The following is a 26,683-nucleotide window of genomic DNA, read 5'->3' as shown; positions in this document are numbered from 1 at the left end:
TTATAGGACAAAGTGATGTATGTCATGCATTTATCAAATTATTTTAAAAGGGAAATAATGCACTAGGACACAAAATCTGTTATTTTTCTTGTTCATCTCAACACAGAGGAAGGAGTGGATGAGGAAAGTTTCAAGCTTCTGGATGACGCCAGCATTGCCGCTCTAATTCCAAGAATTGGTTTCCGGGTTAAATTCAAGAAATATCATTCAGAACTTCTGGGAGTAAGTTCACACTCACTAAACCATGATAGCTTTTTTGATCACATGTTTCAAGTGCAGTCATTCAGGTTTGGGGAAAACCAAAATAACTTTTTGCACATCCAAATTTGATGACATTAAAGGGTTAGTTCACCCAAAAATGAAAATTCTGTCAGTAATTACTCACCCTCATGTTGTTCCAACCGCGTAAGACGTTCGTTCATCTTCGGAACACAAATTAAGATATTTTTGATGAAATCTGAGCCATATCTGAATCCTCCATAGGCTGCTATTGTGTCCGAAACTTGCTGGCCCAGAAAAGTTATTAAAGAGATCGTTAATATAGTCCAAGTGACTCCAGTGGCTCAATCTTAAGTATATCAAGCGACGAGAATACTTTTTGTGCGCAAAAACAAACAAAAATAACGACTTTATTCCACTTTTCATTTCCTTCTCTCTGGGCCTCGTAGTGTTTTTGCGCTGCGCGTCTGTGTTGCACGTCATCACGCATCACACACATGACCGGCGTCGGCCAATAGTGAGCCTACGTGGTGACGTGTAACACGGACGCGCTGCGCAAAAACACTACGCGAACCAACTAGAGGCCCAGAGAGAAGGAAATGAATAGTGGAATAAAGTCGTTATTTTTGTTTGTTTTTGCGCACAAAAAGTATTCTCGTCGCTTGATATACATAAGATTGAGCCACTGGAGTCACTTGGACTATATTAACGATCTCTTTAATAACTTTTCTGGGCCAGCAAGTTTCGGACACAATAGCAGCCTATGGAGGATTCAGATATGGCTCAGATTTCATCAAAAATATCTTAATTTGTGTTCCGAAGATGAACGAAGGTCTTACGCGGTTGGAACAACATGAGGGTGAGTAATTACTGACAGAATTTTCATTTTTGGGTGAACTAACCCTTTAACACAATGTTATAAAAATGCAGAACATTCAGTTTCTTATGGTCATAGAGGAGACACATATTAAAATATGTCAAACAGCCACCATCCACAACTGATAATTTGCACAATCAACATATTCCAACACAGTCACCAATTAATTACATGGCGGGGCCGAAATTAACTTTTTGGCTCACCTGCCACGGGGACTGGTAGATGAAAAAATCCACCAGCCAAGCATATTTTTTACCGGCCAAAATAATAAACAGCCTTTTTTTGTCACATATACATTCATTTCAGTACATTTAATTGAGATAATAAGGTATTATGTTTAGGGTTGCAAAATTTTTGGAATTTTCAAAGATGGAAACTTTCCATGGGAATTAATGGAAATTTAAGGGAATTAACAGGAATTTATGGGAATAAACGGGAATAAACTGGGAATTTTCAAAGTTGAGGGTTGGCTCTTCATAGGGAACTTAAATATAGTTGAGTAAAGTATATTTTAGCATAATCTTGACTAAAACAAACAGATGCCATTCAAATACACTTGAATATCCATGCCATTCCTCAATCACATGCATATAGCACACTGCTTACTGCATGGCTATTGAGACCACACCCCCTACTGGCACTGTGCATGCCTCCATCACATGTACAGAAGCCCAAAGCACAAGACTATTGAAGGTAGGGCTGGGTTTCGATTCAAATTTCAAGAATCGATTCGATTCCGATTCTCAAGATCTTGAATCGATTATCATTATTCGATTCAATCCGATCTGATCCGATCTTCGATATTTAGATACAGTGCTATGCATAAGTTTAGACACCCATGCTAAAGTTGACTAAAAAGAGGGAAAAAAAATCATCTTTTGGAAACTGAACTTAATGCCTTAATTTAAAAAATTAGGAAAAATCCAACCTTTAAGGACACCAATTGTCTTTGTGAATGAATAATGTATCGTAAATAAATAAATGTTCTTCCTTAAAATACAGGGTGCATAAGTTTGGACACCCCTATGTTAAATTCCCATAGAGGCAGGCAGATTTTTATTTTTATTTTATTTTTTTATTTTTATTTTTTAGGATACTATGCATCCTGATAAAGTTCCCTTGGCCTTTGTAATTAAAATAGCCCCACATCATCACATAGCCTTCACCATACCTAGAGATTGGCATGGGGTACTTCCATAAGATCATCTCTCAATGCAAATCAAACTAGCTTTTAGGCTAACTGAAATAAAACCATGCCAATCTCTAGGTTATGGTGAAGGGTATGTGATGATGTGGGGCTATTTTAATTCCAGAGGCCAAGGGAACTTTATCAGGATGCATAGTATCCTAAAAAAAAATGTAAAAAAAATACTTAAAAATAAAAATCTGCCTGCCTCTATGGGAATTTAACATAGGGGTGTCCAAACTTATGCACCCTGTATTTTAAGGAAGAACATTTATTTATTTACGATACATTATTCATTCACAAAGAAAATTGGTTTCCTTAAAGGTTGGATTTTTCCTAATTTTTTAAATTAAGGCATTAAGTTCAGTTTCCAAAAGATTTCCAAAGATATGATTTCCAAACTTATGCATAGCACTGTAAGTGTTTTTGAAAAAAGCATTTTTTTCCAGCTGTTACCTGAATTACAGGACTGTAGTTATGCAACATATTGATACTATTATTATAGACATTCAACTGCAAATTAATGGAGTATTGATGGTTGTAAAGAACAATCCCCCTTCCAGAGTGTTGATACAACTGCTTTCACAAACTGGCACTGGTGTAGACGACAGAGGACGCAGAGGTATATCAGCAGCAGTAGACCGATTATTTAGACGCGAACCTGATGTATTATTAAAAATGACATTAAGAATTTTCCAAAAAGCTCCTACAGTTCATATGCAAATGCACCTTTATTTTTTATTTTAATGATCAACATTTAGAACACATTTGTTCTAAGCCAGTGCAAATGTAAACAGATTGTTGGTTACTGGCTTCACAGTAAACAGACAACATTACACAGAATGTAAATAAAATTTGAACTTACAAAAGCTTTAAAAAGCTTTTTTAGAAGCTTTTGTCAAGCTCGTTCTCTGCATTGCTTCTGACAGGGTTCTTGCAGGTTTCAGTAAGTCAAATTTAAGACCTTTTTAAGACATTTTAAGACCATAAAGATTGAAATTTAAGACCTACACGACGCATTACCAAATAAATATTCAAATCAAATAATTCATTTTATTTAAATGAATTCAGTAATTGAAAGAGCATTAATTTAATTTACAGATAAATCACATTAGTAACCTTCCACACCCAACAACGCATGTCAGAGAAAAGAACAGAATCAGATATAATTTATAGAACATTGTACTTTGCATATTCTACTGTAAAAAACATAATTAGTTGATTTTAGTTGATCATAACTAAAGATGAAATGGCATGAACATTTAATTTCGTGATTATAGTGATAAAAATGATCATGGTTATCACAGAATCCTGTTCAAAAAGTATTAATACTACACAATGAAATCAATTCACCAAAGTTTTATGTCACAAACCAGCAAATAACAAATAAATTTAGCATCAATATGCACTTTTTGTTTACATAAACATTAAAAAAATACCATTAAAAATGAACATTTTTAAAATGTCTTGCATACTAACATGTATAAGTTAAAATAAAGGTTTGACAAAGAAGGTTTTATAAAAAGATAAACCTCACATATTTCATTTTTTATAAAAAGAATGAGTCAAAAAAGATAAATTACTGACATTTACAATGCACTTTAGCTTATCTTTTATTATTAATAGTAAAATTCGGTCCGATTTTCCCGTGGCGTCTGTCGTTGCTACGCAACAAAGCACTGCGCTCTCCACAACGACAAAGAAGTTTTAGTAGCTAATGGATTTCCACCACGGAAAAACGCTTGCTGTAGCTCTGCTACAAGATTTATTTACGGAGAAGAGAAAAACACCCGTAGTGTTTGGGTGCACTAGAGCTCCGCACTCCCCTGCACTAGAGCTCCGCTTTGTAGGCTACGACTCGATATTTTTTTGCTACTTTGTAATAACTTTCTGCGGCCAGCGTTTCTGGAAATAAACGAGGGTAAACCCTTTTTAAGACCTGACTAAATGAAATTTAAGACCGCGGTTGAAAATCTGGCCGTTTTTAAGACATTTTAAGGCCTTAAATTTAAAGTTCAGAATTTTAGACTTAAGACCCCGCGGGAACCCTGTTCTGAACCCGAAATGGTGCCAGATCGCAGCTTTGAGCGTTTCTGGAGTTTTCAAAGCAACCGCTTGCTTAACGTTACTGACCGCCGTTTGTTTTTTTAATGTCCTTCCTTCCACCTCGCGCGCATGCGTGAATTCAATGACGCGGCAAGTTAAAGTTCACGGGGAAAATGTAGGCCTATTATTAAATCGATCCTCTGAGTTACGGATCGATCTTTAGAAATTAATATGAAAATCGATTCAGAATTGGTGAATCGATTTTTTTCAACACAGCCCTAATTGAAGGCACACATTTGAGCCTGTGGACTAAACAAAGTGAAGTAAGTTTTGATGATATTATGGGGAAATTTATTTATTAAATGTTTAAATTGCAAATATCACATACAAATGTATTCATCTAGTAGATAGCAAGCTGATAAGTTAGGTGCTAAATAAGCTAGCATAACTTTATTTACCACATAAGGAGGGCTGGGCGCTATGCCGGTATCGTTACCGCGGAAGAAAATGTCAACCGTAACAGATTTTTTTATTCCGTGTATACGCGACATGTAAATAAGTAGGCGTGGTTAACTCACGTGCAGCGTGCGTGAGGCTGAGACACTGATATTTGTCAAAGAAACATGAAGAATGACCAAGAGGATCCACAAAAGGAATTACGTTTTCAAAATTAACGTGATATTTTCGGGGGGGAAGGCGCAGAAGTCAACTAGAGCAGTGCAGCACACTGAAAGTTTAGAGAGACGCACATGCTCGCAACGGGGCTTACTTGACTACAAGTTCATATATCAATATTCTAACGAATAGAAATAACCTTAAATAATGTATCTATCCGTCTCTTATGTGTACAGTTACTTTCAGAGTGGATGCGCAAGCGGTTGCCGTGGTAATGAATATTTCCAAAATTCCCCAGCTTAACTTCCCATGGAAATTTTCACGGAAATTTTCCGCCCCTTTGCAACCCTAATTATGTTGAATACAAACATAAAAAATTGTCCAGAGCAAAATTTGAAATGTATAATCAAAAAAATCTATATATATTGATCAAAATGTGATCAACTTTATTTGTAAAGCACTTATAGAAACTGTTGACCAAAAGTGCTGTACAGAGTGTGTTACCTTTAGCATACTGGCGACACACAGAACAACTCATCACGACAGCGTCAGAATCATATTGTAGCCAGCCTCTTGAAACTCTGTTATCTCCAAACTCTCAAAATCTCTTTTTTTATGTAATTCGTCGCCCTTTTCGCCTGTGGGTTTTCGTTTCAAAGGTTGGCTCACTCCTGGTAAATGACGCCACATAACAGCTAATAAGCGGCAGCTAGCTGCAGACCGGAAGTTAGCTGCTGTACTAGCTAGCAACAGACCGTCTCTAGTCTCGCGGCACTGTTTACCTTACGGCCCCCGAGACTTGGACTTGGAGCGCTAGAGACGTTCTGTGGCTAGCTAACCTCGTCCCCAGATTAGTGACTGGCAAACACAACAACTCTGAGCCATCATGCCAGATATTTTATAACATTACAAAATGCAATTGTAATAAACATTTTATTACATTACTATTTTGGTATGAACATTCACCCGCCAGTGTGGCGGATAGCCTTTTGAGATTTACTCGCCAAACGGAAAATCTACCCGCGTTTGGCGCTTGGCGGGTGTTAATTTCAGACCCTGTTACATGGTGAGGCAAACCGCTTCTGTGATCACTGATATTGTAAATAGCTTGCTGACCATGACAATAGCTCTTTTGCATCGACTTGCTCACTCAGATCATCCCTAATGTCAGTACCATAAACAATCAGTCTGAGAGAGCAGCTGCACTACTACTAAAACAGGGTTTTTCATTTAGTCAGAGATTTTGCAGTTTCCATGCATTTCATGTCAAGCGTTTGGATGCAGTTACTGGCAGCGAGAGACAGATGGCAGTCCAGGACAACTTTCAACATGTTCTTAAAAATAAATGCTAGAATGCTAGTGCCCTCGAATGACCAGCCACCTGTGTTCTACATAACTCTCCATTCTGCTTGTCCTGTGTGACACACAGGCACCAAATGATGCTGTGCTTTCTGCTGTTTACAGGCAGGTTGTTTAAGAAGGAAACTGAGATATGTTGTTGTCCCTGACCAAGTTTTGGAAGCACTTAGGTGTCTGTCAGTGAACTGTATGTTTTTCACCCATTACATTAGGGGTGGGCGATATGATCAAAATCTTATATAAAAAATATCATGATTATCACAATTTTCAATATAATTAAAAAAACTAGCCTAATACTAGGGCTGGGCGATATGGCCAAAATAAAATATCACGATAATTTTTTTTTATATCAGTCGATATCGATAATTATCACAATAAAAGTCAAATCTTTATTTCTTTCAAGTTTAAAGGCAGATTTTTGCTCCTAAGTGAAAGTTGTAGAAACCAGAGTGTTAACTGGTTTTAAACTACTCTTTATTGTCAGAACATATCAGGACAAACACTTGCCAAACTGGTGAACATTTCACAAACCTGAGGTAGAACATTCAAACATGTGTCATTTTTCCTTAACAAAATAAATATCTTTATTGGACAATTAATTTCTTTGTTTCTGCATGTGCTAATTTTTATTTGGTAAAATGTAATATTCTGTTTGAGTTTTATTAAACTTAACCATTGGTCATCCAGTATCATGCATTTAGATCATGACAACCACAGATGAAACCAGGCATAGCCTGTAGCACCTCACTCTCATGGCAAAATGTAACTTTATGGTTTCTATGGTATTTGTATGAAAAACAGTAGCCTAAATACATTATTAAATACTGTAATTATATTCCATCAGTCCTTTAATACATCGTCTACACTAATAATATAATACAATTCAATATGTATATCCCACATTTCATTGTGCAGTTAATATTACTAGGCTAACGTCACAGTAAATCCACGATAAATGATGGGAATTTGTAGACGGAAAAGCCTTCTGACTGTATTGTTGCGCACAGTGTTTCTCCTGTTTGTCAGCGCTGTTTCATCTGCCTTTAAACTGGTTTAAATCACTGAGACAATGTGTCGTTCGCTGAATTCAAGCGCTTCTCACTGGATCTCGCGGCCGAGACCGATCAGAGTAAACCCATCTCCTCTAGTGAGCTCGCGCCGCGCTGCCGTTTGGACTTTGAGCCGAGCGGATAAATGGTCCGTGTGGCGCGCGGTTCATATGAGTTTCGTTCCGCTTTTGCCGCATAAACATTATCGAACATTTATCGAACTCTTGATATCGTTTTATCGAGAAAAATTATATCGCGATAATTATCGTTATCGTTTTATCGCCCAGCCCTACCTTATACTAGCCTGAAAAAAACTCTGCTTACTGAAGACAAGTGAACACTGATAGAGAAAGAGCAAAGAAAACAAACTACAATAGAACATATTAGATGCATGAAAAGACATACCTGACAAACTTCAAGAACTAGAAATACTACATAAAAAGTAGTAGGCTAATTAGGGATGGGACGATTACCGGTTTCATGATAAACCACGATAAAATGTACTGACGGTTAGTAATATCGTTTAAAATTTAATTATCATTAAAACCGTGTTTGATTATCGCGATTTAGATCCTGTTCAGCCAGCAACAGTCTGACGCAGCCGCAGGCGCGATGTTATTTTTTTATTCAAGAAGGAATTGCGGAAGGCAGTGACCGTGCTCGGGAGATTTTTCAGCCTTTTAAAAGAACCAATTCTGATGTGTGGTCATATTTTGGCTTTAACAAAAGTCCTGAGGGAAACTTAATCGAGGATAGTCACCCTGTCAGCAGAACATGCACAAGAAAAAGGCGCTGCAATAACTTCAGATCTGCCGAGTCGTCTTGTGTGACCATCACCGACTGTTGTATAGCGAACGCAAGGCAAGTTAACTTTGACCTCAATACCAAAACTACGTCTGGGAAATAATTGGGCATGAAATGTTGTTTTAAGTTGAACTATTTTATATCAATAAACGTGAAACTGGCTTCCGCAAAGAAAAGTTCGCAGCAAGTGGCTTAGCCATTTTAGACATTTAAGGGATAATAATTTATATTCATTATACACTTAGGCCTATTACACCGTTTTTTTTTTTGTTTGTTTTTTACCACATAGGCTAATTACGGGGACATTGAATTGAGATTAATGTTTTCTTACCTTTTTATAAATCATGTAGGCCTACAGCGTACAAAGCAATCGTTCAGATAAGATGATCACAACAATATTATCAAACTCTGTAAACATTAAATCAACTCTGATTTATTAATTTTCAATACAATTAAAAACGGAGACGCAAGACGGAAATTGTATTTGAATGAAACGAGAGAGCGCGTCCATTGTGATACATGTTGTAACGTCTGTCAGAGAGTTTGAAGTCTGCCCAGATGAAGAATACATGACAGTGCAAATGAACTGGTAGTTCCACGAGACTTTTATAGATGTTTTCTCTCAGTTAAGCACACATACATGTCGAAGAGCGAATGTTAAAAGGGAAAAGAAAACACTCTAAAACACGCGACAAATCAAAGTGGAAGTAAACACATTATAATAAAACAACGGTCAGCAGTAGAACGGTCATCTTCCTCTTTGCGCGAGTATTCTCACTCTCACTGTGCGTGCGCGCTCACATAAAAACAGCATGCATACAATAACGTACGCCATAGAAGTAGTTATCTTAAAGGCACATTAACATTCATGTCATGAACACTACTTAACACTAGGTGGCCGTTACAATGCATGTGCGCGGTCTTATAATGCGTTGCTATTGATTCATTATAAGGAAGGAAATGCTTTAAAAAGTGCATAGAGCTGCTTGTTTTATTTGTTGTTTGTTGATTTTCAAATATAAAACTTGTTGAAATGTCTTCAGTGTGAGCATCAACTCTTTTTGAACACTTTCATCTCGTTTTAACAAAACCGTGATAATATTGATAATCGCGATAATTTTGGTCACTATTATCGTGATATTAAATTTCCATACCGTCCCATCCCTAAGGCTAATCAAATGTATAAAAACTGCATAGTCTTTACTGTGTAAATATATATTTATTCTTATTAAAGTTACTAAAGTGATTCAGTCAAGACATTTTCTCTTTATTTAGTTTGATTAACATTAATAAACATGTTTATTAATGAAGGACAGAAGGTCAATTTCGAAGCCGTCACTTTAAGACCGACTTCACGGATCCATTATACTCGTGTGTTTTTTTTCTCAACTGTTTACGTTCACTTTAAGACATTAATTACTGTTTACTTGCAAACACATGGTCACTTTGACGCATATTAAGTATGTGTATTTAACCGTTCAATCCCACTTTGTAGCACGTCTCTCAGACAGTGCTGAGAAACAGAGGGCGAACTGAAATGAGTTCTGCTTCAATGATAAAAAATCTGTTTTTAAACCGCAGTGCTTAACTGCACTGCTTAACCAATGCTTAGCTGCACTGAAGAATCTTCATTTTATAGCTGATAATGTCTGATATTTACATTCTTTTTCCCCTTTTAAACAGTCTCTGGGCCATAGCTCTGTCAACAATCAATCATGTCCCAGTCAATCACCTCTGAGGAATGACCCACCAACCCCAGCACAGATAGTACTGGAAAGCTGCCAAACAAGAACGAGCAACTCAACCTTTGTAATAGCACGTCTTTTGATACACTTGAAATTAAATTTTATGCTGTTTTTTTTTATTATGTTTAAGAACAAATTTTATGTTTTTCTTTTCACAGGATATACGAGAAATACTGAGCAATTCTGGCGGATCAGCGTTATTAGCATCTTTAGACAGAGACGGGCACCTAAGCCTCAAGGAGCGATGTCAGATGGTGCGGTTGTTGGTTTCTCATTTGATGGAAAGGTTTGGGGAAAAGTGAGTAGAGGTATTATTAAATGATAAAATCACTTGACCAGTGGAGATGAATTAAAAAACTGGCCTATATGAACGATTCAAATGCTTGTTTGTATTGCATGTTAGCCTGGTTAAAACCAGACCATTCTCAGTAGTAACTGAGATATAGTCTGGCAAAGCTCCTTTAATAATTCATTTCCAAAGGGGCGTCACCAACGGACGTCGCTCAAATGCCTCTGGGCACAGTTGGATAGACCTAAAACTCCTAAAACCAATCAGAGATCGTCATGTGTAAAGCCATATGCTGCGTCCCAATTCGCCTATGTTACACTCTATTTTTTTACAGTCTATGGTTACACTATGCCATATGTACTCTTTTTGTGAAGAAAATGTATTTACTTTTGAATGTGTAGCAAAAAAGTAGGCAACTTTGGGACATACTACTTCGTCATCTTTATCGGATGGATCTGTCGCGTGCATCCCGTCATGTAAACTGCCCTGTCAATCATCTTGTCACAGTTAAAAAAAAATCCTCTATTAAATCTAATTTAATTTCCTACTGTTTCAGGGAGAGAAATGTAGTAGCGCGTTCATCTGCCAGTGGGTCTTTCATGGAGACTGTCCTCATGTGTTTGCAATTTGAATATAATAATGCATTTAAAAGTTGGTGCGCTTCACCAACGGACGTCGCTCAAATGCCTCTGGATAGGCTAACGTTAGACCTAAAACCAATCAGAGCGATCGTCATGTGTAAAGCCCGCCTCAACATTTTTGATTGGTGCCTTGATTTCTCGGCATGGGGAAATGGACTTGAATGAGCTCTTTGCCAGACTTACTTGCAGAGCAAATCTAAATTTGTCGGAAGTTGTCTGGGTTTTCCCAGGCTAATTGCATGTTTCTTTGTATAGCCCAACAGCTGAGACCAAAAAGGAGATGGCTTTGGCAATAACTGCCCAGTTTCCTTGTCTGAAAAGCAATGAGGGATACGGATATGTAAGTTCTGCTGACACATTCTGATTAAAAGATAATCAAGGGCTGATAAAGAGACTTAGTAACAGTGATTTATTTATATGTTTTGTTGCAGGAGGTATGGTATACACCTTGTCGTTATCGTCACCCTGCAACCGGGTATCTAGAAGAAAGACTCCGCAACGTGAGGAAACGTCTGAGGAAACAGCCATCCCAGAATTCCTCTTCCCAAACCAGTTTTCCACTGCCAGGTACAAACTAGGGATGGATGATACAATAAAGCAAAGGTACAAATAAAATAAACTGTTTTTCAGGTAGGTCTAACATTAGTTTTCAGGAACATAAATTGAATAAATTAATCAAATGTAAAATAGCATTTCATATTTGACTATAAATTAAAGATTAATCCTTATTAAAGTTACAAAAGCTATTCAATTAAGAGCATTGAGTGATTTTATTTTATTTAGTTAACATTAAAAACATAGACGGCAGGAATATTAGGTTGTTGTCACTTTAAGACATAATGCACTGATACTGTTACACATGCGTTGTCTTTCTCAGCTGTTTATGTTCTCTTAAGACATACTTAAGGTTTGCTAGGATACTCGCCAAGACTGGCATGTCAACACAGTTTTTGTGTGAATTTGTTTTTGCGCTTAAAGGTGTGTGTAAATTATGTTATCTCCAGATGCTGCCACCTTCATTAGGCAAAGTTTACAGACTGCCTCATTAATGTTTGCAGATTTCATATTAGCATTGGGTTTAAATCCAGAATATTGCCAAATAGGCACTTTTACATTTAGCTTTGAAAACAAATCTTCGCCATCGTCTAGTCAATCAGCTCGCCTCACTCTCGTCATGTGACTCCTGCTGCTGATGTGTGATTCCGACTCTCACTCTCTGTTATCTTGCATTAATAAGCCTCTACTATCTTTCCTGCTTGTGGTTACCAGATGTTCATGATTTTATGTTAATGTGTTTTAACTTCAATAGAGTCAGAGTTGTCTTCGACTGACATTCACACAATGCTTGAGTGGCTGAAGAACAATAGAGGCCCTCACAGCCAAGCCATGGAGTTCATGGGACAAACGGCACCTCATCGAGCTGCATGGATTCGATCCTCTGGAACGGAAACCATAGAAGAAATCGATGGAGAATATCCCAAACTTCACGACTTTCCTGGAATGGTGAGTATGATGATGTGCAGGATAGGGAATTTTCTGATGGGTTTTAGTCTAGATTTAAACTTGCAGAGTGTGTCTGCTTCCCGAACAGTGCTAGGAAGACTATTCCAAAGTTTAGGTGCTAAATAGGAAAAAGATTTACCAGTCTGCAGTTGGTTTTGATATTCTAGGTATTATAAACTGGACAGAATTTTGAGGACTATAAACATGAAGGACGATAATGCATTAAAGGGGATCTATTATGCCCCTTTTCACAAGATGTAAAATAAGTCTCTGATGTCCCCAGAGTGTGTATGTGAAGTTTAAGCTCAAAATACCCAACAGATAACTTTTTTACAGCATGTTTAAATCGTCACTTTTTGGGCCTGAGAAAAACTCACCGTTTTTAGTGTGTCCCCTTTAAATGCAAATAAGCTGCTGCTGCACGGCACAGGGGGCGGAGCCTCGCGAGCTCGCGCTCAGTGTCAGAACAATCTCATCTCACGGAAAGATGATATCAAAACAGAAACTCACAGTAACGGTGTTCATTTCGACCCGGAGTCGGACAATAATGCCTACAGAGTCAGAGTGCTGTATGGAGATGGAACAGGTATAGTTTCATTTAATTACGGTTAGGGATGCGCCGATCCGATATTCAGTATCGATCAGACGAAGCCGATCCAAATCCGATATTGTGCGTATTACTATTCTGTCATTGTTAGGCCCCACAAAAGGCACAAATGTATTATAAAGCACTATAAAGTTTTCGTGCACTATATTATAAGTGTTCAGAAGCCATTTAATAGTCTAATATGAGGTAGAAATGAATATTTAAGTCGTTAAATTCAAGTTCACGTAAACTCTTTCCTCCGCTGCAGCTGTCAATCATTCTCCAGCATTCAAACAGCGCGTTCGGTTACGTCAGTCTACGCGATGAAACTCTCAACAAGATGATTCAATGTTAATATTATTGTACTTGATCTGTAGATAAAGTTCTATGGTTTCGCATAAAATGACTATCTTGCTGGTCTGTATTGCTGTACCTTAATCATGTTACTTTCTACCGGGTGTCTGTTGGATCTCAATGGAGTAGAGCACTATGACTGTTCTTCACACGCACAGTAACTGAAATTTAAAACTGTTAAAAGAAAAGGCTGAATAAACTATTGCAAAGATAGATACTGTATAATACACTACGCATCAATATGTATTTCCTCAGTGCTTTGAACTGTTTTTAATGTGGACTCGACGCGCTGCGCGCTGTGACTCGTGTTGCTTCGAGCGCATCATTCTGCACACGGGTTGTGCATAAGCACTTTGTGCCGCACTGTATTGGAGCCTTTCATATTATAATACTTTTGCGCAATGAAAGATTATTAATAGACTTTCTTGTTCTGCCCTATCTTTCATATGTTGCTGCTTCAGCTGCGCTATAAAAAAAAAAATCTTAATTTTATAGTAGGCTAGCCTACATTTTAAAAATCTTTTTGATCTTGTTTTTCATGAATGTATTTTACAACAATACAAATTGCAATGTCTAAAGTTTTACCAGATTTATTACTACACTTGTGATTTTTCTAGAATAAATTTTACAGATGAATTATCCACTAATCTAGTTTATAATAGCATGTTTGTCATAGATTATGATCATACATTTTTTATTTGTTTTTCTTTATAACTAAGTTGTCTAGTCTGTATTAAGTAGATTGTGTTTAACACAAAATAGTGATTATCAGTTCAACACACAGAGTTACAGAAATTCTACTTGATTTAAAAAAAAACTGCACTGGTATCGGATCGGTATTGGTATCGGTCGATACTCAGAATTTTTGGGATCGGATCGGATCGGTTCTGAAAAAACTGGTATCGGGGCATCCCTAATTACGGTTATAACCTATTTGTTATTGCTTGTATCCACTATTAATACAAGCCTGCTGTAGGACGCCATCCGAATGATGGCCAAAACTATACTGATGAGTTTAATGAGTTTATTGTACATCACACAAAAGATGAAGCGTCAGTTTTACTCCAGAAAATCACCGTAAGAGCTCAGTAAACACAGTATAAGAAGTGCGTAAGTACATAAACAAAATTAAGTAGAGTTTAGGGAGCATTCTCTTCGAATACAAAATGAATCCACCTCGTCATCAGCGGCTAGCTCAGATTTCGGGAGTAAATAAGAGAGAGAGCTATGTGATTTAATACATCCAGCCACACAACACCTTCAATGCTTGGGAGACATCTCATCAGTGCAGCAATGGCGGATGTGTACAACTCGCTGTGAACTCGATCAGGGCGGGTCTATGTTAAAACGGCAGTGTCTGTCAACACTCGTGGGCGGGGCCTGTGGCTGTTGTGATGTCACGCCAGCCCCATGGCTGAAACAGGTCGTTGGGAGACACTGCTTATGATTTATGGGGATTCAAAAAAAAGGAGTGAGTGGATTTTTATCACTATAGGGTGGTTGTGTACACACACTGCCAACACACATTTATGTCCAAACAGCATGCAAAAGTGAATTTTGCATAATAGGTCCCCTTTAAGAGCTTGCTCAAGTACTGGGAAGCTAAACCATTTAGTGCTTTGTAAGTAATTTGCAAGTTTTCAAAATGTATACAGTGTTTAATTGGGAGCCAGTGCAGTGTTGACAGAACCGGGCTAATATGGTCATACTTCCTGGTTCTGGTAAGAACTCGAGCTGCTGCGTTTTGGACCAGCTGTAGTTTGTTTATTATGCGTGCAGGGCAACCACCCAGAAGAGCATTACAATAATCTAGCCTTGAGGTCATGAACGCATGAAATAACGTTTCTGCATTTGTCTCTGAGAGCATATGCCGTATTTTTAAGATGGAAGAATGCGGTTTTACAGATGCTAGAAATGTGGCTTTCAAATGAAAGATTGGTATCAAAGAGCACACCCCCCACACACACACACCCAGGTTCCTAACCGACGACGAAGACTTGACAGAGCAGCCATCAAGTATTAGACAGTATTCTAGGGTATTACATGCAGAGGTTTTTGGTCCAATCATTAGAAACTCTGTTTTTTTCAGAATTAAGTATCAGGAAATTACTAGTCTTCCAGTTTTTTACATCAGCAGGTAATTTTGTGAATTGGCAAGTTTCGCTGGGCACGAAGAAATCTAGAGCTGAGTATCATCAGCATAACAGTGAAAGCTAATGCCATGCTTCCAAATGATATCTCCCAAGGGTAGCATGTACAGCAACGGTCATAGTACTGAGCCTTGAGGTTTAGATCCCATCTTGGGTCAAGGTTAATGGCACAGTATATAGGCCGGGGATGACTGTTTTTATGCTCTGCACTACAGCTAGAGATACTTTAGAGATAGTTTTGTTGTATTAAGAAAAAAACTCTGTTAATGACAAAGTGAAGCTAATAATCCAGAGATGGATAACAATTCGTTTCAGTCATTACTTTGCCTACAGCATGTTGTTGTTACTGACCAGGTTTTATAAGCACTTAGTGTCAGTGAACTGCATGTTCTCACACATTAGACACTGTGGGTGGAGTAGGGTAAGAAAATACAGATGTTTGAGAATAGGAAAGGGTGAGACTAATTCTGCATAGCTGCACTGAAGAATCTTCATTACAGCTACACATCGTTGTCATTGCATTGCTGATAACGTCTGATATTTGCTTTATTTTATTTTTATTTTTAAACAGTCTCTGGGCAATAGCTCTGTCAACAATCAATCATGTCCCAATCAATCACCTCTGAGGAATGACCCACCAACCCCAGCACAGATAGTACTGGAAAGCTGCCAAACAAGAACAAGCAGCTCAACCTTTGTAATAGCACGTCTTTTGATACACTTGAACTTACATTTTGGTAATTGTTTTATTATATTTCAGAACAAATTGAATGTTCTTCTTTTCACAGGATATACGAGAAATACTGAGCAATTCTGGAGGATCAGCAATAATATCATCTTTAGACAGAGACAGGCACCTAAGCCTCAAGGAGCGACGTCAGATGGTGCGGTTGTTGGTTTCTCATTTAATGAAAAGGTTTGGGGAAACGTGAGTAGAACTATTAAATGATAAAATCACTTGACCAGTGGAGATGAATTAATAAACTTGCCTATATGAACGATTCAAATGCTTGTTTGTTTTACATGTTTCTTTGTATAGCCCAACAGCTGAGATCAAAAAGGAGATGGCTTTGGCAATAACTGCCCAGTTTCCTTGTCTGAAAAGCAATGAGGGATACGGATATGTAAGTTCTGCTGACACATTCTGATTAAAAGATAATCAAGGGCTGATAAAGAGACTTAGTCCCCACTTTATTGTGACTGTTTTATTTATATGTTTTGTTGCAGGAGGTATGGTATACACCTTGTCGTTATCGTCACCCTGCAACCGGGTATCTAGAAGAAAGACTCCGCAACGTGAGGAAACGTCTGAGAGGCCAGAAACAGCACAGCAATCCACAGCCATCCCAGAATTCCTCTTACCGATCCAGTTTTCCACTGCCAGGTTTGTGCTAGGGATGAGTGTTTATATGCAAAGGGTTTTAGTGTGCACAGAGAATGCTGTACGTTAGCTGTTTAGACAATTTGCACGGCATAAAAATTTTACTGTAAAATGAAAGGGATAGTTACCTTTACATTTATGCTTTTGGCAGATGCTTTTATCCAAATCGACTTACATTGCATTTCAAGGTACACATTTACATTCTTATCAGTTTCTGCTTTCTGTGGGAATCAAACCCATGACCTTGGCGTTGCAAGCGCTAACGCTTTACGGTTTGAGCTACAGGAAAGCTTAATTGCTTAAAACATTAACTGTTATAATGTCTATCTCCTATGCCATTCCAACTCAGTGTTATTTCATGTCTTTAGTGAAAAATGACACCAGATCTGAGGCAGAATATCTGAGCAATGATCTGTATTCCAAGTCCTCTGCAGTCATACGGTAGTTTTATTTAAGGGACACACTGAAGCTTGACTGTTAATCTTCACCTTAGTTTTCAAATATCATGTTTTTAAAATAGATTAAAATGGTTTTTATCATTTTTAATTTAGGGATTTTAACCTCAAGATGGAAAGTTATCATCTGTTTTTTAGTTTAAAATGTAATGTTTATATTTTAATCTTTTTTGCACATAGTGTATAGTAGTGCTGGGCGGTTTGACCAAAAATCCACATCACGGTTTTTTTCTAAATTAAACCGGTTTCACGGTAAATGACGGTGTTTTTTTTTTTTTTTTCAAGCATGTTGGGTGTTAACCACATTTTCTACTGAGTGAGAGAGGAAATACTGCAGTAGATTAACTTATAATGCCCTATTTTATTGTCATGAGTGAATATTATAGAAAAAATCCACACTAATATTAATAATACAGGTTTGCAAGGCTGTTTACAAAGAGGTGCCAGCAGGACGCGCTTTAGGAGCGGCAGAAATAGTTTCCTCGGTAACGGCTGTACTCAAAGCAGCAACGCTGCTTTATCAGGAAAGATAAAGAAAGATTCAATCGTAATAACAAAGAAACTTTTCTAAAGACCGTCAGTTCACTTCAGATACGTTCATACAGTATAAAAACACGTGCGCCGCGAGAAAAAAAAACACTCTCACCCCCACACGGCTGCGACACGGCTACCGGAGCTGATCGCGCCCATTCTAGTCAATGCTTGTGTTTCAGATCGAAGCTTCCCAAAAGCAGCTCTCCGCGCCGCTTCGCTAAATATAGGCGCCTAGTCTATTTTGACGCACGCGTGTGGAGGACGGAATAAAACACGCAGACGTGTGTTCTGTGTTGTAAATGAGGTGCGAGACAGTGTCGCGCAACGCCACGTTCCGATTAAAGCGACATACACCGGTATTGCGGTTTATTAAAAATTCATATCGTAACAAAAATAAACACCGGTATTCGGTATGAACCGGTAAACCGCCCAGCACTAGTGTATAGCATAGCCTAATAGATGCATTCACTACATACACAATATTGGCAAAAGTTTTGCGACGTCTGCCTTTACATGCACATGAACTTTAATGACATCCCATTCTTAATCAGTAGGGTTTAACTTTGCAGCTATAACAGCTTCAACTCTTCTGGGAAGCCTTTCCTCAAGATTTAGGAGTGTGTTTATGGGGCTTTTTGACCATTCTTCTAGAAGCTCATTAGTGAGGTAAGGCACTGATGTTGGACGAGAGGGCCTGTCTGGCAGTCTCCGCTCTAAATCATTCCCAAAGGTGTTCTGTTGGGTTAAGGTCAGGACTCTGCAGGGCAGTCAAGTTCCTCCACACCAAACTTGCTCATCCATGTCTTTATGGACCTTGCTTTGTGCACTGGTGCATAGTCATGTTGGAACAGGAACTGTTCCCACAAAGTTGGGAGCATGAAATTGTCCAAAATGTATTGGTATGCTGAAGCATTACGAGTTCCTTTCACTGGAACTAAGGTGCCAACCCATGAAAAACCACCCCACACCATAATCCCCCATCCACCAAAACGTTGGCTGTTGAGTCAATAAAAAAACCCAAGAAGACTTTGCGCCAAACAACGCCTCCTTAGATGTTCTAAAATGATTGTAAGCCAAGGGCTTTATTGCTTTTTTAAACTGTTATATTATGGGCTAAAACAGGGGTTAGTAAATGATGACATTATTTATAAAAAAAAGAAACTTGTGCCTATGGTGAGCTAGAGCAGTGGTTCTCAACTCTGGTTCTGGAGTATCCCCAACTGTACTTATTTTGGGTGTCTTCCTTATCTGACACCCATTTCCCATCTTGGAGTCTTTACTAATGTTGCATTCCATTAACCCCGGAAGTCGGAGCTGGGAATGATGTCACACCCGAGTTGATGCTTGCTCTCTCGAAATGCAAACCCACATACAACACAAAGTAGCTGTGTTTTGCACAGATAATGCTGAAGTATCATATCCACGAATAGAGGTTGTATAGTACTGTGTGCACCACTTAGGTTGAGACACAGAGAAACAGAAGTGCTAATAAACAAAATATTACTACTGTTTTACTACTGTTGATGCTCTGAGCAGTTATATTGGATTATGAATTTGGGGTTATTCCAGTTCCTCCAAGTTTCCCATTTGGAATTCTGACTTGAGGGGGCGTTCCTACCAGTTTCCCACTTCACAGTACAAATGAGACTCTCCATAACATGCTGATAATTTGAATCAGGTGTGTTTCTTTAGAGAGACAAAATGCTATGCTGGGTGAACTCTAGGGCTGCATCTAACGATTATTTTTGTTGTTGATTAATCTATCGATTATTTTTTCGATTAGTCGACTAATCTAATGATTATTTTTCCCGATTAATCTAATGGTTATATTTTGGATTAGCTGATTCATCCTTTGGCTAACTTTCCAATAAATAATAAGTACAACTTCTACCATTAGTATTTCAACCTTTTATTAAGGAATTTTCAAAAAAATACTTTGAAACTGTGACATCCTTTTGATGAAAGAAATCTTGCACACAGCTCTCCCTCTTCCTGAGAAATAAACTCACAAATAACATCAGTAACATATTTAAACATGAAATCTATGAATGCGAACAATATAAGAGCTGTAGTGCATCTGTATATTATTTTAATATGAAATCTATGAATAATGACAAATAACTGTATTTCAGAAAGGGTAGTGTATTTATGTCATTTTATTATGAAACATACGAATGCAGGAACCATTTTAAACTTTATTTTTAACTAATGGTACTATTTATCATAAAATGTAAGATGTATACATTCACAGTGTAGGCCTAATTAGGAAGTGTGTTGTTTACTATAATCTGTTATTTATTACCGTAGTTGGGAGTATGATTTACTTCATTGACTAGTCAATAGTAAATGGAAATGCACTTGTATTTATGTGCAAAAGGTTCACATACACTAGCTTACTGCCTAGGGTTTAAAAATCTAACGTTAGTCGTTTATTTTTAAAGTCTACATGTGCATACACAACTTCAAACAACTGGCAAATGCACTGAAAGCATTGTTGCAAGATTAAAGTTGATGTTATAAGTTAAAGTCCGTTTTGTTGTCACCGTAATAAAGTACATCTGCAACGTTAGCGATTAACATTAGCGTTATTACCTAGTACACCGAGAGCTTTAGCTCTAAGGAGACTTCGATGAGTTTTCATCCAAAGTCCAAAACTCACTGTAATAAATGCTAAGTAACTTACCCAGCTGGCTCGTCGTTTTGAGGTCGGAGAGTCCCAGGATGTTTTCTTTTAAGGTGCTCGTACGTACACAGCAGTTGGTATGCCATTTCAGCTTTACAGAGTGAACAAAGCACCATTTTATTTGGCCTCAGTTTACAGCATTCCCACACTATTGATGATCGTGGCCTGGATCGTGTGATAGATTCTCATTTTCACCATGCCTGGGAGCAGTATTCGGCATTATTCATGATAAACTTAAATAATGTGACGCGTCGACGTATTTTCGTATAGTTGTCTTCCCTCATTTTAATGTGTTTTACCTTCAATAGAGTCACAGTTATCTTCGACTGTCATCCAAACAATGATTGAGTGGCTGAAGAACAATAGAAGCCCTCACAGTCAAGTCATGGAGTTCATGAGACATACAGCACCTCATCGAGCTGCATGGATTCGATCACCTGGGACAAAAACCATAGAAGAAATCAATGGAGAATATCCCAGACTTCACGACTCTCCTGGAATGGTGAGTACAATTTTCTGAAGGGTTGTTTTAGCATGTAGTAGAAATCCTACATTAATTTAGAAAACAAAAATGGTTCATCTTATTCATTCTATTGTTACTTGCAATCTAGCATTATTATTGTTGTTTTTATCTAGATATTACAGGACTTTGAAGTTGTATTCCCTGACCATGCTGACCGCCTTTATGAATTTTGGGCTCCTGTCTTCACTGACCGGATTTTACTTTTTACAAAAAAAGAACCCAAAGCTTCTGACGTCCTTCCAGAAAATCTGGAAACACTGCCAATAGGTAGGACATCCTATTAAAATCACACACAGAATACCATGTTTACTATAGCTCTCTAAAATGCATTGTTCTGACTGGTTGACTGAGGTTCTAAGTGGTTGAATTTTCATAACTGCAAGTTAGGGTTAAAAGATTAGTTCACTTCAGAATAAAAATTTCCTGATGATTTACTCTCCCCCACGTCATCCAAGATGTTCATGTCTTTCTATCTTCAGTCGAAAAGAAATGAAGGTTTTTGAGGAAAACACTCCAGGATGTTTCTCCATATAGTGTCTTCAATGGGGTCCAACGGGTCGAAGGTCCAGATGTGAGTTTCAGTGCAGCTTCAAAGTCTCGACACGATCCAGCCGAGGAGTAAGAGTCTTATCTAGACAAACCATCAGTCATTTTATAACAAAAATAAACATTTATATACTTTTTTTAAGCACAAATGCTCTTCTTGCACGTCCATGACTTCACGCATTACGTAATCAGGTTGAAAGGTCACGCGGAAGAACAGACCCAGTGTTTACAAAGCAAACGTGCAAAGAATAAGTCAAACGGCATTTACAAAAAACGAAATGTCGGATGATTTTGAAGTTGCCCTTCCCTACATTTTTGAACCGGAACACGCGTGGCCTTTCAATGCGATTACATAATGCATCACAGCTAGTACAAGATGAGCATTTAAAAAAAGCATATAAATGTTTTTTTGTTTGTTTTTTTAAATGTCCGCTGGTTTGTCTAGATGAGACTCTTATTCCTCGGCTGGATCGTGTCGAGACTTTGAAGCTGCACTGAAACTCACATCTGGACCTTCAACCCGTTGAACCCCATTTAAGACACTATATGGAGAAACATCCTGGAGTGTTTTCCTCAAAAACCTTCATTTTTGAAGGTCCAGATGTGAGTTTCAGTGCAGCTTCAAAGTCTCGACACGATCCAGCCGAGGAATAAGAGTCTTATCTAGACTGTGTAACACGGACTACTGCAGCAAGCCTAAATACCCTGATATTCTCACAGCAAAGTTCTGTTTCCTTCTTCGTTTAGGGGGAAAACGAAGTTTGAAATACGTGAGCAGGGTTATACTGTTATCGAACATCTGACATTGCCCACACTGCTGAGAGCGGCGTTTAGATGAATATGTAAATATGCGCTTTACTCTCAATAACAAAATAAACACGCAACAAAATTGAGAAACTAGCAAGCATTTTAATGAAGGATAAGAAAAGCATCTGATCATTGTGTAAGGGGATTTACAGTCAAAGACCCAGAACCAGATATGATGAATGAAGTCCTGGAGTCAGAATTATAACAAATTAAACTATAAACAGGAGAGTCGTCATACGTTCTTTGTATTATCTCTCAAGGAGAGGACACTTTAGTCTAACTCAGTAAAGTAAAGCTTTAACTGAGAAATGGTCCCTTAAACTATAGACTTCAATGACCATAGTTGTCAGGGTACCCTAGAAAAGCAGATGTATGTATTGACACATTGAAGACATTTCTCAAACAAAACATCTTTCCACATTTAATTTCTGGAAGCCGGGCTAAATAAGCAAGCACTGTTTCTGCTTTCAGATATCAAACACAGACATTAGAGAATACATGAAAAGAACATTTCAGTAATCACATGGTAACTTTTATAACAAAGTAAAATCTCACAAGCCTAGAGAAGTCATTCAACACTCATATGATGTTTAGAAGGAAAAATATTGATTAGTACCTTGATTATAATCGCTCATTAGATATACTTTGAAGCAGCAGTAGATTCCAAAATCCACCCCTTCAATAGCAGCGTGGATATGCTTGTTTGCACGAGCTCTGTGATTCCACACTCTGAAAGTCATGCCACATTTATAAAATAGCACTTTATACAATAGATTGCTTAAAATCAAGCAGCTTTACCGTATTAAACATGATAAACAGTGTCAGTCTCATTTCATCTTGATTTCTACTATAAAGCGGCTCTCCAGTGTTCATGTTTTCACTCGTGGACGTCTAACTTCCACAGACTCGAGGATTTTCCACGTATTCGCAACGGGCCAATGGGAGTTCGAAGGCGTTTACCAGTCGGAGCCAACTTTTCCGGAAAGTTGTCTTTGGCAAGCTGTTTCAAACTTCCAACACGAACTCCAAACTAACTCTGTTTCGGCCTGAGTTTGTTCGAAATGACGTCACATCAGTTCGTTCTTTGATTTCGCTTGAAGTATATCGGGGCCTTCATGCATACATGGATTAACCATTCACAATAAGACCAGTAACCTGAATTAAGAAAATAAATGGGGTCAATTTTGATTTAATTTTGACTTCAACAGAGGTCTGACTAACTTTTTTTTTTTTGGGCTGTTTCTGAGTGCGTATGAAATAAGGTTGTAGAGATGACAACTGTAAGCTTAACTTTTTTCTGATGTGTTTGCTCTGTAAACTTGTCGTTCAAAGATGTTCGTGGAGAAATTGCCTTAAATTGCCTTCCTGTCATCCTGCCGTCATCGCCATATCGCACAAATGAGAAAATTGTGCGTCCAACATATGCTGAAATGAAGCGCAGCTTCATTGACATTCAACCTGTAAGTAAAAGCAACACTGCAAAATCAGCTGTATTAAATTACACTGGATCCATATTGATCCATTCCTCCTCTTTCCTTCAGGGAATGTGCTTGTTAACAGCAGGCGTCATGACTAATGTTCAATCATCACTTTAAGTAGTCCAGTCATTTTATGAAAAAAGGTTGAACAAATTGCAACAGAAGCAAACTCAACTGGTTTTGTATCCTCAATATGTCCTGAGTAAGAAAAAAAAAAGCCCTGAAGAATCCCATTAGGGGGAAGTTTAGAAAAAGACCCAAATATGGCCTATTCATACGCCGATTCATTCTTTCTCTCACGTGAATAGGGTCAACATTTTAACCTTTAGATATCACCATGAAAATTACTGAGTTGATTACTTATAACAAGACAAACAAAAAAGTTTTTTGTAATTGTTTGTTAACGTGGACAAACGGTGCATAATCTAATTACGTATGTGCTAATTTGCATAAATACCACAACAGATCTAAACATTGGGTAAAGCCAGGAGAACATGTCTTGTTGAATCTTGTTGACATATAACAGTAAAATACTTAATGTTAAGGTCTGAATGGAACCCATTTAGGCTACCCATGAGCATTAACACATAGAGGCGGGAATAAGTACTTTAAACCAGACTTTATTCATTATTATTGCAGAGATGGGGTTTGGGGCTGGGTCTGTGGGACTGTTTCTGGGGATTCACTTCTTATTTTACCTACCTTTTGTCTTCTGCATTCTCCTCACCATTGTCTCCTGTTCTTCCCTCAGACTCGTCCCCCAGAAACAGTCCCACAGACCCAGACCCAAACCCAATCTCTTAAACATTAATAAAGTCTGGTTTAAAGTGCTTCTTCCTGCCTTTATGTATTAATGCTCATGGGTAGCCTAAATGGGTTCAATTCAGACCTTAACATTAAGTATTTTACTGTTATATGTCAACAAGATTCAACAAGACATTTTCTCCTGGCTTTACCCAATGTTTAGATCTGTTGTGGTATTTATGCAAATTAGCACATACGTAATTAGATTATGCACCGTTTGTCCACGTTAACAAATAATTTAAAAAAACGTGCAATACATTTTTTGTTTGTCTTGATGCAAGTAATCAACTCAGTAATTTTCATGGTGATATCTAAAGGTTAAAATGTTTACCCTATTCACGTGAGAAAGAGAATGAATCGGCGTATGAATAGGCTATATTTGGGTCTTTTTCTAAACTTCCCCCTAATGGGATTCTTCAGGGCTTTTTTTCCTTACTCAGGACATATTGAGGATACAAAATCAGTTGAGTTTGCTTCTGTTGCAATTTGTTCAAGGTTGACCCCCATTTTGGCTTAAAGGAGAACTCCGGTCAATTTTAACATTGAGCTCATTTTTTTGTACATTTGGAGTGCTGTCAATACAGAGAACAACGAGAAAAATCAGTGTTGCCTACACCGAGTTATTCTATTTTTAAAATTTGCACCCTGTTGACTTCAATGGGGCAAGTTTTAAACCTGCTTTTAGCCTCTTAACATCCTTGATGTGTCATTACAAGTGCACAGCTAATGTGAGTGATTCCTTCTGAGTGAACACGGGTGAATCTGACTGCAGTAGATGTGAAATTCTATTTAATTCTTTCATTTAATTCTACAGCACTGCTTCAGTGTTACTTCTACACAGTGTAATTTAACACTGCTGACTTTGCTTCGATTCATTTGTAAACATGTCGTGTGTCCATGGTATATCGTCACAATGTATGTCAACTGAACTTTCTTTATTCTATTTAAGGTTGGAACTAATATGGTTCATTACCTGGACAGCGAGACGAGCCCGGATCCACATGTGTTGGTGCTTGGGGACAAAGGGAACTTCTCTGAAGTGTTTGTCATTTTCAACAGGGAGGCAATTGAACAGGAGACCTTAGTTCAAGCTGTGGATTTATGTTTCAAAATGTTTCATGTCTATGCCATAAACTATCCAAAGCCCTCTGCTCCTATTTGGGAGTTTTTGCAGCATGCCATCTTTAAAATTCCTGGAGGAATCCCTTCAACACACTGCTGCCTCCTTAAAAACTTCGTTTTTAGTGTTACTGATCATTAGTAGGTCCAGTAGTCAACAGATGCATTTGTAGTTTTATCACTATGTATTTATAACCCAATGCATACAGTGTTGTCCTTTTAATTGAAGACTACATTATCTGCTGGAGCCCCTCAGTGTTCATGCTTTATCTTTTGAAATATAGAATGAAGAACTTGTGAATAACCAAAAAATAATCTAGGGAATTCTGTATTTATCTGTAAACAACATTAAATAAATAAGCAAACAACTAAATTAGCTTAATCAATGTTCGTTCCTCTTCTTCTAAAATGAATTTCTACTTATCTTCAATGTTGAAGATCAAAATCTTTATGGAAATCACATTTGTATGACGAGAAATAATTATAATAAAAAACTACAAAATTATTCTTTCTGAAACAGACCTTATCTTTATAAATAGTGGGAAATATTTTATTCTAAGGATGTTATAGTGCTAAAAGAAAAAAATCTTTAGTGGTAATATATATTAAAAATATTTAACATACATAAATAAATCGGTCATCAAATGGAATCCATATTAACAAGATAAAAACTGTTGGCATAACATCTACATTTATCCAAGATGCTCAAGACCACACATTTATAAATGACTTTCAAGGAAATTATTTACTTTGGGTAATATTTTATTTGCTTGATTAACTTTTCAAAACCATTTTAATACATACATTTTGAAAGTCTCAGAAATGAAATAAAATACTGTATAAAAAATACTACAGGTCTAAATTGTGTTTAGTTCAAAATCAGTTTTCCTGTCTTCTAAAAGTAGGAAACGAGACCGACAGACACACACA

General features: G+C 37.6%; 1 protein-coding gene across 2 annotated transcripts in view; it reads left to right on the top strand.

The window, feature by feature from the left end:
- The window catches only part of LOC308681382 (uncharacterized protein), a 29,710-nt gene extending 3,472 nt beyond the window's left edge, over nt 1-26,238 (top strand). For both annotated transcript variants that reach the window (XM_081350218.1, XM_081350219.1), the window contains exons 3-16: nt 107-222; nt 9,839-9,964; nt 10,059-10,198; nt 11,086-11,170; nt 11,262-11,397; nt 12,140-12,333; nt 15,995-16,120; nt 16,212-16,351; nt 16,463-16,547; nt 16,651-16,807; nt 20,785-20,978; nt 21,113-21,266; nt 23,685-23,812; nt 25,584-26,238. In XM_081350218.1, the coding sequence (XP_081206344.1) occupies nt 107-222; nt 9,839-9,964; nt 10,059-10,198; nt 11,086-11,170; nt 11,262-11,397; nt 12,140-12,333; nt 15,995-16,120; nt 16,212-16,351; nt 16,463-16,547; nt 16,651-16,807; nt 20,785-20,978; nt 21,113-21,266; nt 23,685-23,812; nt 25,584-25,895 (2,093 nt within the window). In that variant the 3' untranslated portion in view covers nt 25,896-26,238. The remainder of the gene's footprint in view (nt 1-106; nt 223-9,838; nt 9,965-10,058; nt 10,199-11,085; nt 11,171-11,261; nt 11,398-12,139; nt 12,334-15,994; nt 16,121-16,211; nt 16,352-16,462; nt 16,548-16,650; nt 16,808-20,784; nt 20,979-21,112; nt 21,267-23,684; nt 23,813-25,583) is intronic.
- Nucleotides 26,239-26,683: the final 445 nt, after the last annotated feature.

The sequence above is a fragment of the Scardinius erythrophthalmus genome, assembly GCF_964197995.2.
Source record: "Scardinius erythrophthalmus genome assembly, chromosome: 21".
Classification (NCBI taxonomy): Eukaryota; Metazoa; Chordata; class Actinopteri; order Cypriniformes; family Leuciscidae; genus Scardinius; species Scardinius erythrophthalmus.
The sequence above is the reverse complement of the archived record's forward strand: the minus strand, read 5'-3'. Positions and strand labels throughout refer to the sequence as shown.